Source organism: Tachysurus vachellii, chromosome 1 (assembly GCF_030014155.1).
Source record: "Tachysurus vachellii isolate PV-2020 chromosome 1, HZAU_Pvac_v1, whole genome shotgun sequence".
NCBI classification, from domain to species: domain Eukaryota; kingdom Metazoa; phylum Chordata; class Actinopteri; order Siluriformes; family Bagridae; genus Tachysurus; species Tachysurus vachellii.
The window spans coordinates 33,844,717-33,859,284 of NC_083460.1; the positions used below are offsets into that span (position 1 = coordinate 33,844,717).

The 14,568-nt window shown below is 38.2% G+C and overlaps 1 protein-coding gene across 4 annotated transcripts in view; it reads right to left on the reverse strand.

The window, feature by feature from the left end:
• Positions 1-14,568, reverse strand: part of arnt2 (aryl-hydrocarbon receptor nuclear translocator 2) — a 98,908-nt gene that overhangs the window by 19,879 nt on the left and 64,461 nt on the right. For all 4 annotated transcript variants that reach the window (XM_060884075.1, XM_060884066.1, XM_060884058.1 and 1 more), the window contains one exon: positions 540-615. In XM_060884075.1, the coding sequence (XP_060740058.1) occupies positions 540-615 (76 nt within the window). The remainder of the gene's footprint in view (positions 1-539; positions 616-14,568) is intronic.

Sequence of the window (14,568 nt, forward strand, 5' to 3'; positions counted from 1 at the left end):
CGGCATGTTTCAGATTAGACCAGATACTCCATAGCGTGTGTCTCATGCAACTTTAGTAGCACGCTCTGAATGCACAGAGAATAACGAACCTTGCATGCGGGTGGCTTTCACTGGGAGGTTTGGCTCATAGTAAAGGAAATAATTCTATAGCATACAGTAAATAGAACTTAATTAAATATTTTGCAGAATTATATTAGTTCTTCATGGCTAGCCTACAATGTGAGATGTTATTCTCGCTTTAGACCATTAACTGCCTATAATGTAAGAATTTCAAGTCAGGCAAATTCACACAAAAATAATTCACACACATGCGCATGCAAACACACGCACAAACGTGCGCACACACACACACACACGAATCATATGTCAATAAATGTGATGGCTCCAAAATAATAGTGTACTCTGCTTTGATTGAGGTTTACAGAATTTACAGGAAACATTACCTAAGCAAAGCTGGTGTAATTAAAAAAATATTACTACTAATAATTTTATTTTCTGCTGAGTTGTGTCTATGTAGGCATGTCTATATGAGCCAGTACCTGTGAGAGATCATACGCTGTCAGGCCGTCTCTCTGGTGAACTTCCAGTTCCGCCTGCTGCTGTTGCTGGAGTTGCCTAAAATAAGCACACAACACATATACATATAACACACAGTCAAGACAAATCCAGCTGCACCACAACATCAGCATCATGTTGTTCTTCTAATATTTTTAATGAATCAATAATAAATAAATAAATAAATAAAAAGATGTATTGCATGGAATTTGTTTTGCCCTATGACATCACACTACTCTGTATATACAGTACATTTTCAGGTTCTCAGATTTTCTGACAAATTCAGATTCTTCTCAAAGTTAAAGATGACACGTTTTACATAACTACCCACTTTTACTCAACATGTTAGAAAAATGTCAAATCTGATTATATAAACTGTACGTATTTAGAAAACATGTATTCTTCCGATTCTTAGCCTCGGTACGATCCGCTGCTTTTTGCCTTAATAGCAAAATGAATACAAATAAGTTAAATGATCTTTAACCTACAGTTTGTAAATGCTTTGACTCTGAATATATTCTACACTTCTGAAATGAAAGCATTTCCCCATAAATAAGTATGAAACTATTGTATAACTATCATTATCATCACCACCACCACTTTTTTCCCATAATATCATTTACTATGGTATCATTTCTGTCAAATTATACTAGCGCTGTCGCAGTGCGTCCTCCCCTACAATTTAACCACTTTGGATTCAAACATCAATCCATAGTGAAGAAAAAGACTGCTTTAGTCAGCTTCTGAAATATAGTAGTGCTTAAAATGAACTCCAATTCTCACTGGATTACCTGATATAAGCAACCGTAAGAACTGTGAACTTTCCTCACACAGCTACACTGATTCTGCTGCACCAAAACAAAGCAAAGGACACCAAAACATAGGCTTTCAATAAATAAACTCTTACTCAAATCTAGACATATATTCACTGTAGACAAAACGTTTACATTACAACGCAACTACTTGCCAAAACTAGACAAAACGCAATAAATAAGTAATAAAACAAGTTTTATAAAACAAGTTTCAAAACTAGTTTCATTCCTCTTGCAATTTTCACACTAATTAGTGCATTCATTAATCTGTGTTTAAATACAAATGATATATAAATATAGAGTTATATACTGTATGCTGATGCCTCTAGTGTGATGCACTTTTCTAGCACACATAGCTTGTGCTGATAACCTGCTAAAAAATCCTAGCACCCAATGGACATCAAACAAACAATCTGAACTGTACCGTGAGCATCCTGAAATCATTTACATTACCACCATCATTACAGCGTGTAAAGAATTAATTGTCCATCCATCAGACTGGCAATCTCAAAGAACTGAATGGGAGCTATATTTCAAATGCTAACAGACTTTATCTCTAAGCAGCAACGCAGTCCGCTGGTGGAAATGTGAGAAAATTCAACGGAGTGAGAATCAGACCTGTCCTGTGGGACCCCTGCAGCTCTACAAACTCAGAAGAGGTGACTAAACTCTGGACTTTTTTCATACGGACTGTGGAGAAAAAAATCCTATAATAGTCTATATGAGGGGGTAAATGGGCACATCTCTTGGTAATAATGATTGATTCCACAAGCATCGCCTTGTTTTTTCCTTTGTCAATACAACATGGTCATGACCATTGTAGCACAACTCTGTTATATGATCCACAAGCAAAAACCTCCAACATCTACAGACAAAACACATTGCATCAATGATCAAAGATTGCCTTGCAAAATTTTTCACTGTTGTTACAGTGTTCAAACACATAAACCCAAACTTTCATTTTTTTTAATACATTGTTGCTGATCATGTGCATCTCTTCATGACCTTCCAGAATGATAACCCACCATGATGCAAAGCAAAATCTCAAACTGGTTTCATGAACATGAATGTTCTTCAACAGAATCCAGTAGAACACCTTTGGAATGTGGTAGAACAGGAGATTCACAGCATAAAGAAGCTGCTGAAAAATTGTCAGGAATTGCTTGAGGCAATTATTGCTGAAGGCCATATCGACATGGACAAGAACATCAAAGGATGGTTTCCAACATCTTGTGGAAACAATGCATGAACAATTGGTGCTGTTTTGAGAGCAAAAGGAAGTCCTACCAAGCATTAGTATACTGTTCCTAATAAAGTGCTTGGCAAGTGTATATAAAATAACATAGACATATAGATACAGCGGTATATAGTATAATGGTGATGCCTCTGGTGTATGCATTTCACTAGTACACTTAACCTGTTCCAATAACAAAGTCTGACACCTAACATATATTAAAACATCCAAATTTTCCACACTTTGTTCCCATTAAAAATATTAGAATATATTCTGTAAATGTTTTAAAGAAAAGTTTACCGTATAATGTAGTACATCACGTGCCGTAGGCTGTACATTTTGGCTACTGCCCTTTCTCATTGAAACTAAATACCTCATTGGACAGTGCAGGCCCTCTAGTGACAACTGCAGAGGTCAATAATTGCTCACAGGAAACAAACAACTCTCTGAATTAATTAAGAAAGAAAATGCAGCTGGTCACATTTCAGAGACTCCACAAGGCCCTCAGGGTCACAAAACCTTAAAGAAGAGTCTTACCTGTGACTGCTACCATGTGCTACCAGAAAACTTTACTACTGTAGCCAAAGCACTGTCTAAGCCATCATGTTATATGGAGAAATCAACAACACTGTGCTATAAGCATACATGTCCTGAGCTAGAAAACTGGAAATTTGCCAATGAGTTTCTACTGAGCCTCAAGCAAGACCTGTAAACCCTGATCTGCTCTGTTCAACACTTGAATTGTGCTCTGCCTCAATTGCAAGTCTTTTATATATGATAAATGTAAATGTTTTGGACATTAATGTGACTCTGGAGTGCGCACAACTGAAAAAGTCCTCCTTCCATAAATATGGGTTGATCCTGAACTTGGACTTCCTCAAAACCATTCTACTCAAAGTCAATAAGGATGATATTCTGATACTAAAATCAGGTCCTGTGTTAATCTGACCATCAAATGCATTTAGCAGTTCCTTCAAGTTACCCATCGCAGAACCACTGAGCTGACATATTTTTCCACTGACAAAATGCAGGTGCTGGATTTGAAGATATTCCACATTTTTCTCTGAGAAAGAGCTGGTTCATGACCGGCAAAACCGTTTCACTTCCAACAGCTTTTTGTAAAAAAAAAAAAAAAAAAAAAAAGGGTCTCCCTGATTTCATTTTGGTTTTTTGTTTAGCTGGAGCAGCAAGTAAAATCTACCAGTGAAAAATGAGCAAGAAACCTTGTGAGGAACCAGACTCAAAAGAGAATGCATCTTTTTCTAGGTTACACGGATAGTACGATTATAAACCATTAGTCTTCTACAGATGCATACTGGAAAGTCCAACAGTACTAAGAATGTTGAAAGGATGTACGCTATGAACCTGTTGTAAATATGAGTCCTGGGATTAACACAGGAAGGACTTTTATTATTATACAGTAGTCACTGTTGTCTGGCACAAGCATACATTACTGAGGTGAGATTATCCAGTGAAGTAAGTGCAAGTCTTTCAGGAATCTGGATAATCTGGATCATCCACAGCAGAAAGTGTGGAAAGGTCCCAGCAGAAGTAGACATCGCTCTGTCATTCTGTCTCCATGAACACTGGAACTCTAGCTTAAGCATCTGAAATCATTTACTTGACTATCTTTATTACAGCACGTGTAGAATTCATTTTTTACTGATCAATCATTGGCTTGAAGAAGAAATAACCATTGAACTGGCACTCTCTCAATGAACTGAATGGGAGCTAAGGGATTTAAATCTTTGAGCACAAATGCATTCCACCGTAGAAATGCAAGTTGGTTCTTTGTAGCAGTGTGTCTGTGGAGAAAGGGGCAAGAGAATGAGAATCAGACCTGCTCTGTGGGATCCCTGCAGCCCTCTCCACAAGAGGTGACAAAACTCTGGACTTTAAACATAGTGACTGAGGGGGGAAAAAAATCCTATAACAGTCCACATTAGGGGGTAAATGGACACATCTCTCGAAAATAATGATTGATACCACAAGGTGTTTTTTTTTCTAGATCAGGAAAACATACTCATTACCACTGTAGCACAACTTAGAGGATCCACAGGCAAGAACCTCCACAGCTTCTACCAAAAAAAAAACACATTTCCACATGAGCACTAAAACAATGTTGGCAGTATCAAGAATTTTATTGTCTGTTTTATTGTCCAAATGAACCTAACAATTACACTTAAATGAAGTGTAACTCAGCTCCTCATTATTATATATGATTATTATATATATATATATATATATATATACATACATATATATACATATATATATATATATATATACATATATGTGTGTGTGTGTGTGTATATATATATATATATATATATATATATATATATATATATATATATATATATATATATATATATATATATATATATATATATGTGTGTGTGTGTGTGTGTGTGTGTGTGTGTGTGTGTGTGTGTGTGTGTGTATTGAACTCCCTTGGCTATCTGATCATCCCTTTCCAATAATCCATTCTGGATTCTGGATTATTATGTCCACATATTATGGTTGCCAGACACACGGAGGCAACAGACCAGCTTTATCCAAAATCTGATTTCTGACTGCTTTCTCCTGCTAGCTATGATTTTCATGACATTGGGGCAGGAGCCAGAATACAGATTTCCTTATGTAGACCCAGCATGGGACAATTTTATCTATAACCTCAGCTGTCTGATAACAATAAATCATCTGCAGTTGGCAGGACAGTGCTGGGTCCCAGTCCAGCTAACAGTAGCAGTGATAGGACATGGCCCAAAGGGAGGCAAGTGTGCCAGAGGTGAACATGGCTCAGTGTTAATCTCCCTGTAGGAAATGGATTGTGCTTTGCTCAGCAGGGTTGCAGACTAAAAATTGTGTAGCAAACAGTGTATTTATGTGTAAAATACACCAATGGTCCAATAGTGACATATACATATATATATATATATATATATATATATATATATATATATATATATATATATATATATATATATATATATAATCCAATCTTATAACATAGCCCTATTGAGTTCTCAAATGGGTAAATGGTTACATATTCCATAACAAATATATAGCAAAAATAGCAAGACAGGTGTTGATTAACCCACAGCAATTCTAACTTACAATCAAATCTTTTTTTTATCTATTAATAAAAACACACTTTAAGGCTATGGATACATCTGTGATCAAGCTTTAGTGTTAGTCATTGCTTATGTTATAGCAGCTAAAGTATCTTATCCACAACTTTTTTCCTGAAGATTTTTCCATGATAGAAAATGCTGGAAATTTTTAAGCCCAGCCCATGTTTAATGAGATGTGGGGGATATCAGCTATCCTGTGATTTTTCCTATCTAGTTGTTGAAAAAACAACAACTGATAACCAACAAGCTAAATGAAAGTCATTAATATCGATAAAAGTCATTAACATGGTGCCTTGTATGTTAAGCTTTGGGTAGGCTTTATGCATTTAATGTGTATTGTTTCGTTAATTTTAAAGCATAAACCATACCAAACCATCAGCTCAGCCCATATCATAGCTTTTTATTTTATAGCTGCAAAACACATGCAAATAGTGTGAAAAGTCACATCGGTTCTGGAGAAATTTAGCTCCCAGTTTGATCGGAATTGCTCAGCATTGCAATTGGAACTTAATCCGGAAGAGTGTTTATGGCATTTGATGACCTCGGCCAGAAGGAAAAACGTACACTCTGTAAATAAAACATTGTGCATGTTTCAATAGCCTCACATACAAGAATAGAACCAATATGAGATCCTGATCGTCAGAGTTATTGAGGCTCGACGCCCTCAACATCTCATATCGGTGACTACACAACCGGGCAGACGTGCACAGGTTTGGCCTTCAACTAGAATATTCTGTAAAGAATCTGGTAACAAATACAAAAATGTTGGTATCTGCATGACTCATTCATAAAGACAAACAGATGGTGGTTTATATGTGGAAGAAAAGTACAGAAAACACTAATAAGTATAAATTCAGTATGGAAATAACTTGATTTGCCAGGTCAATTATAGTAATGTATTTACATAAATCTACTTATAGAGCATATAATAAATCTCTGTATTAGTAAGTGTACAAATGTAACTGCATTGTAGACTTTTCATCTAGCGCCAAAAACTGCATTTGTGCACCACATGATTCAAAAACAATAAACTAGCCATAACACCACAACGCTCTCTCTGTCTCCTCGCAAACATTCTGGAGGCTCATCTGGAAATAAACCCAAATGGAAGAAAAATATTTATGACTTTTCAAAGCTTGAGCAGATTTGGATACACAGTGTTGACTGAAGAAAAAAAATCTATGTATTCTTGAAGTACAACCATGAGCTATATACAGAAATTCTAAAACACTACAGCTCGAAACACCTGATGACAAACTCAAGTATTCAAATGGATGGAAAAAGTGGTGCACTTCTAAAACCACATAACGTCAAGTGTTCCTTTTACATTTCCTCCTGAAGACAGACACAGACCCAACACGAACCCCCAAAGACAGGCAATGCATGCCAGGAGGGGAAGGGGGTTTAAAAAAAAGCAAAGGACACTGGGTCACCTGGAACGAACATGGACCACCATGGATAGCACCCAACATACTGAACCCCACTTGAACCTCAGGGAGAAAAAGAAAAGATGAATCAGAGAGAGCAAAAACACAAGCACATCCAAGTTTCCAGAGAAAGCCCAAGCTCTTAAGCAGCCTCCTCTCCAAAACAAAATATATAAATAAATAAATAAATAAAACTTGCTGTGATCTCACGGTATGAAAAATGACTCGGATAAGGCGCAGCTGCTTTTATCTCAGCGTGAAAATAGAAGCTCATAAAATGCTGTGTGTGTGGGTGTCTGGATGGACAGGGGCTCTGGAGATGAGAGACGGGGACTGGTGATTGGCATGACGCCAGGCCCAAATATCATATGGTGCTACATTCCACCACATGATGGGAAGTAGTGGATTGTCATGGAAACAGATGGGGGCAGAAGCAACATACGACAGTTCCTTTGTTTGACGAGACGCATATTTGCACAACCACTCTCTTGTTTCCAAGTGTTCAAAATGGATCTCTCAGCGTGACAGATTTTGTATGCCCTGAGGCACTGGGCTATTGCTCTTGTCACTCTAATCTATGGATCAACACATTGTACGTACTGCATCCGCAGCCGTGTGTCGGTGTTAAACGATTAACAATTTTGCATCACGATTTGGATTTGTTTATCATAATAAACTCTGTCTGCATTTGCATCCATTTCAGCCTGCCCTTTAAGATTTAATGCATCAGCATCTCCTCAACAACACCATCGCCGATTATTATTGTATATTATTATGTTAACCTTAGTTAGCATCATTATATTTTGTACTTTGTAGTACTCTGTTGCACTTACTGCAGTCATGCTAGTTAATCAATGCTGTGAGAAAGGATTGCATGAGAGAAGAGAGAAAGAAGAATGAGTGAAATAGAAAACAAGTGATCTGAGAGCAGGACACAGCATCTTGACAGCATGTCCTAAAAGTGTGTATGAGTTCCATGTGGGTTTCCAATTGGCATGCATAGAGAAAGAAGAAGAAAGTGAGAAAAACCTGGCCCTCTGACCCTAATGACCCAAGCATATGGAAAGAGTTCACCAGAAGTTGTTTACTTCTTCTTCTTGATAGTAGTGACTAAATGTTTTTCATTGAACATGATCTGATCAGTTACAGTGAAACCGCTGGTGATCATTTTAAAGTCAGAAACTGCAGAGCTCGAGCCCCGTTATTTGAGATTAAAGCGTGTTTCCTGAGCTAGCTAATGAAGGCACAGAGATGCACAGTGAGGTGAAAAGACTTACAAATGAGTCAAAATACAGTGCAGTGCACCGCAATTCTGTCAAATAACTTTACTCTTCGTAACTACAGAGCAGAGTACATCACGACCTTCATCTAGAGAGCAGCGCCGCTTCTCAGGCAGTTCTGGAGGTTTAATCTTCCAGTTAGTAGCTCATCACTTTAACTGCCTGACCATCACTGGCCACTCTTACTGAAACAACTTAGGAATAAGTTTAAATTTGAGCACGTAAAGATGCTAGCCAAACAGAACATTTTCATACCACTGGTGTAACTGTCTCGATTTTCTATAATAGCATGGCTTGATGAATAGATTTGCAAGAAGGCAAAACACAAGCTATATCAATTCACATTACAATACATCATCATTTTTATAATAACAATGTACACAGGGACACAGAACATAGACTGTTTTCTTTATTTATCATTATTTGGAAGGAGACTCCAGTGTCAGTGCGTTTGTGTAATAGTTAGAGGTAAAGCTGCTGGTCAAAATTGTGAATGTGAGTCTTCTGGGTTTCCAGTAACACGACTAATTGCATTTTTTTAATTCTTTTTAACCTTAAGAGAGTGCCAAAAAGCATTAAAGGTAACTATAAATATATAATATATACTGAATGACACAACAAATTGAAACATTCTAGGTGATGTGCTGTTACTGTTGTTATTTCTTACTGGTCTGTGATTCTTGAAAAGTTTAGATAATGATGCAGCAAATATCTGAAATGTTAGCTTGCTGGTGTGAACTTTTACCAAGGGAGGACCATGAGAAGTTATAGTTCATAAAGATGCTGCAAGAGCCTGACTTTTAGCACCATGTCAATCATGCTGTGCTACATCAATCACTAGTGGGTGTTGATTACCATATTTTTTTCCCAGGAGCATCTCCATATCTCCAAGATGCACTCCTTACAACATTTGCTGCATTAGGATGCTAGAGAAAAATACACTTTTTACAAGTACTGAAAAGGGATTAAAATTCAAATGGATTTGCTTTGCTTATGCATTTAATATCATGCCAAACTTCCAAGCTTTTTTTTTTCTACTCTCTGACAGTACGACAACTAATATGTCTCATCGACAAAGCTGGCTCCAAGTGAAACTGATCTGGACGAACCTAGACAAAGAGCCAAAAGGAGAACAGTGTTTATGCCTCTCTGTGTGTGTGTGGGAGCATCAGTGCCATGCTGGGAGACAGTAAGCAGGTCTCACTGTGATGCTGCTGTAACGCTAAGACTCTCAGCAGGGACACAGCTCCATCTTTTGCACGGCCTAAACCGAAACAGCGGCATCTCTGCTGATATACTGAGCCACCAAGACGCCTTCCTGCCCACATACAGCTGAAACATCATCTCTTACACACTTCTATTTCATCTCTTACACCCACCGCAATACCAAAAGCCGTTTAAGAAGCCCTTCATGCTGCTGGCTGAACAAAAAAGCATTCTATGCATTCTGGCTTCTTTCGTTTTTGATGGTTTTTTCCCTTCCCAACTAGATCAAAGTACAACGTATCAAAGTATACAGTGCTTTGAGACATATCCTCTTTCTGAACAACAGGAAGGTAGAACAAATGATCAAGATAATTTGACCAAGGGATTTTGACACATACCTTATGTAATAAACGTTTGTGCTTATTATAAGCAGTTGCATCATTCTGTGTGGATTTAAAAAAGTGCAAGAAAAACAAAAAACAACACACCCTAAGCAGGGCAAGAGTGCATGTGCCACCTCAAATGTGGCTAACAAACTCTACCTTCAGCCCTTGTGTTATACCAATTCTTAATGCTTGCACAAATGTTATGTAAGGCATAAAATGCTACAGGCAGTGCTGTTAGAAGAAAATAATCAGTGATGGAGTGATGGAAGCTTTAACAGAAAATCCCTCTCTCTACGCAAAAGCTAGATTAAGATTTCTCCGGTCACGTGCCTCAAGACGTCTGGGAGGATCTTTGGTCTCATCGACCATCAGATTCCACAATGAAACGGTGCCTAGTATCTCCTACTCCACTTTAGTTTCACAAACGCAAACATTCAGCAGTTAATTGCCATTCCAGAGTTATTGCACATGTGTATAAATCGAAGCAATGGAAAGAAAAAAAAAGGAATATGTGAGCAGTCTGATTTAAGCAAAAAATATGATGTATAGTTTACATAAAAATATTATGTTTCTTGACAACGCATGATTTCATTGCTTATGCGAAACTTAATTTAGCCGGCTCCACACGCTAACACACACTTTCGATTTAAAGTAATCACAAACAAATCATATCATATCGTATCATATCTGGTATGAAGCTAAAATCACTATGCACTATTGTAGATACTGCTCATAGACCTGCACATATTTTCCCAAACTGTTTTCCATATTTAATATATTTATTAATTTATCTCTACTATTCCAGTCCAGGAAATTCCTGTAATCAAATTCAACACCACCCTTCCTCTAATACACATACCTAAAAATGAACCCAGAACAAACAGAAACACATTAGAAAAAACACCTCATGTGAATTCCATGGCACAACCCATTCTGTCTGCACAATCCTCCCTACAGTGTCAGCTGCAACATAGCAACCCAATCTTCTGTCCTACAAAACAGCTGAATGCTGCAGTGATTATTGACTGGGATTCATTACAGATAATACTGGCCTGTAGTTTAGAACAATATCAAATCCGATGTGATCCAGAGTTCACGTATAGATAGTGTACTGAAAACGGTGCTTTCTTATCCATCCTCTGACTCACAAGACTGCATCCCTTACGATTCTTAAAGGTCGGCCGAAGGGGTGCAATAAAAACTTTGCTGTTATAACCTCTACTCTCCTGAGAAGGCTTTCACTAGATTCTGCAGCATGGTCCTAGAGATCTTTGCTCATTCATAGCATTAGTGTGGTCAGGTGTGATGTTGGGCGTGGAGGCCTGGCACATAGTTAGTGTTACAGTTCATCCCAAAGGTCTTCAGTTGGGTTGCTGTCAGGACTCTGTGCAGGACAGTTGAATTCTTTCACTCCAGTTACAGCAAAACATGTGTTCATGGAGCTTGTTTTAGTACAAGAGTACTGTGCTGCTGGAACAGGATTGGGCCCCTTGGTTTCGGTGAAGGGAAATTGCAATTCCACAACATATCTACAAAGTCTACAAAATGAGTGTGATGGTCAGTTGTCCACAAGCATTTGGCCATACAGTGTACATTATTCAAAAAACAAAAATGAAACAAAACAAAACTGCTCCTTCCATCCATAAAGCCTTGTGTTTAATAGCACTTGCCAGACACCCTTATTCAGAGCAACTTACATTGATGTCATTTATTCAAATGAGTAGCTGAGAGTTAAAGGCATTGCTCAAGGGCCCAACAGTAGCACATTGGTGATCCTGGGATTTGAACTCATGATTAACTAAGCAACCACCTTCCACCTAAAAGCAGTGGTCTATACACTTTCTAGCCAGTGGACATTATTATAAAAGCAAAATTTCTATAACATCCCCTAGAGCTGACCTTCAAGAACTATGAGACATGCAATCCTGTGATACCTCCACTCGAGCGAAGTCTGACGTATGAACTACACATACGTGTTTTCAATAATCTGAACAGACGAGCCAGAAAATCTTCTTGCACACCTGCATAACTCAGCTATGACTCTAGAAACAGTCCAATGTAAATACTCACAAATCTTTTAAACTTTGTCAGAGACAATGAAAACACCCCCCATTAATCAGCCACAGCTGAATATTTGTTCATGTTTATAGATCACAATAAGTCATACATTGTCCTAAATGACATCATCCAGTCTATTTGACATTAATGAATAAGAGAAGATTTTGGGTAATATCATCCAAAAACATCAATTACTTGTTAGAAGATTCAAGAGCTCATAAATCCAGTGCTAAAACGTAAACAACAGAAACCATACATGGCTTGGCTAAACTATTCTATTTAGCTACCATTTCCCAAAAAACAACTGCTTGCATTACATTCTGTCTCATTTGTAATTTTATTTCAATTGGATATACCCTTCTGCCAACGATAAACACAAATGTAATATTAATCTCCACTATTAGCACCTAACGAGCAGTTTCTCTAGTTTGGTGCCATTCTACACGATATCTGCTAAACCTGTAAACCTTGGCAAACAGTCTCAGCAGCTGTATAAACCTGACTGCATACGCCCTCTCGCTCCATGACACTGAGCTATAGCTATTTCTCATTATCAGAGAGTAAGCCTGAGGTGGAAGATGATAAATAATGTGAATATTGTTCATATTTTTCCCCCCTGTCTGCACAAGTCTAGGACTATGTTGGTCTTTGCCAGTACACACAATATATCAAGTGGAGTGAGTCACAGAGCCTAAAACTGTTACCTGCGTTCACAAGAGTGGTAAATAAGACATCAGCAGACTATTAGGTGTAAGTCTAATTAAAAAAAAATGTGAATAAAATAAAAACAAGTCAGGAGCAGCTGATATAAATGAGCTAGCATCTCAGAGAACACAGCGAGTTGAACCTTGAGCCTAAAGGGCAACAACAGTGGAAAATCCAAATAATGACCCATGGCTGTTAACCAAGAACAAGAATTTTTGGTTGAATGAAGACAACGGGTGCAGACTCACTAAAACTCAACAACTAAAGGTTGGAAAAACAAATGCTTTTCTACTCACCACAGCTGTGATTATTTTAGTTACCCTAGCCTTCCTGGGCATTCTCCTCTGCCCTCTTTCTTCTCTCGCTGGGTGTTTACTTTTTTGTCTTTTACACTAATCTGCATAAAGTCTAGAGAATATTACACATAAAGGGGGGGCACGGTGGCTTAGTGGTTAGCACGTTCGCCTCACACCTCCAGGGTTGGGGGTTCGATTCCCGCCTCCGCCCTGTGTGTGGAGTTTGCATGTTCTCCCCGTGCCTCGGGGGTTTCCTCCGGGTACTCCGGTTTCCTCCCCCAGTCCAAAGACATGCATGGTAGGTTGATTGGCATCTCTGGAAAATTGTCCCTAGTGTGTGATTGAGTGAGTGAATGAGTGTGTGTGCCCTGCGATGGGTTGGCACTCCGTCCAGGGTGTATCCTGCCTTGATGCCCAATGACGCCTGAGATAGGCACAGGCTCCCAGTGACCCGAGGTAGTTCGGATAAGCGGTAGAAGATGAATGAATGAATGAATTACACATAAAAATCCCAGGAGATCAGCAGTTTCTGAAATACCTCAAATCAACAAGGCCACGGTCAAAGACACTGAGATCGTACATTATGAGCACTCTCATGAAGTTCTTGACTTAAATATCCTTTTCTCTTCAGCTGATGTTTGGTAGGGCAATGCTCAAATGTGTTTACCACAAGTGATTACCAAGTAATATCAAATAATTAATTAACAGAATTTTCTTTTGTTTTCATAAAAACATAATATAAATACATTAGTTAGGACTCTGCATTAGTTAGGACTCTAAAACTTACTCTCAGAAAGCCATTGCTATATCTTTAAGCATGGCCTTTAACCCTACACTGCATACCTGTGACTGGTTGCAAGTCGTTAACAAAAACCTCTACCAAAAAAGCTAAACTAATTCAACATAATGAAAATGTTTACATAGAAATCTTGCTGGATTATATGGAGATTACACATCTGGTCTGAAAGAGTTAAGTAAAGGAATCACTCTGGTATGTCAGTGTATCAGTTGGACATCAGTGCATATGGATCTGCTACGATTCACTCTCAGTGTGAGCTTATGAGCTTCCTACTGTGTTCTCATATAGGAGACAGATAGAGAGCTGAAGTGGAGCTCTTTTGGTTGGTTGTTCAGCTGAGCATATCGGTTTAGAAGTGAAAGAAACTGAAGTGAGCACCACTTTACAAAAGAGAACTCATTCATACAATAGAGCCAAAAGTATCTGGGCACCTGACCGTCACTCTTATAAGGGATTCTTCCCCAAATTAGAGAACGTTGTTGTAGGATGAAACATTACAATTTCCCTTCAAAACAAAGAACCCCAAACCTGTTCCAGAATGACAGTGCATCTGTGCACAAAGCAAGCTTTATGAACAGATGATTTGCCAACGTTGAAATGAAAGATTGTGAGCGTCCTGCACAGATCCCTGTGAACACCTTAGAGTTGAACTAGAACACCGACTGAACCCAGG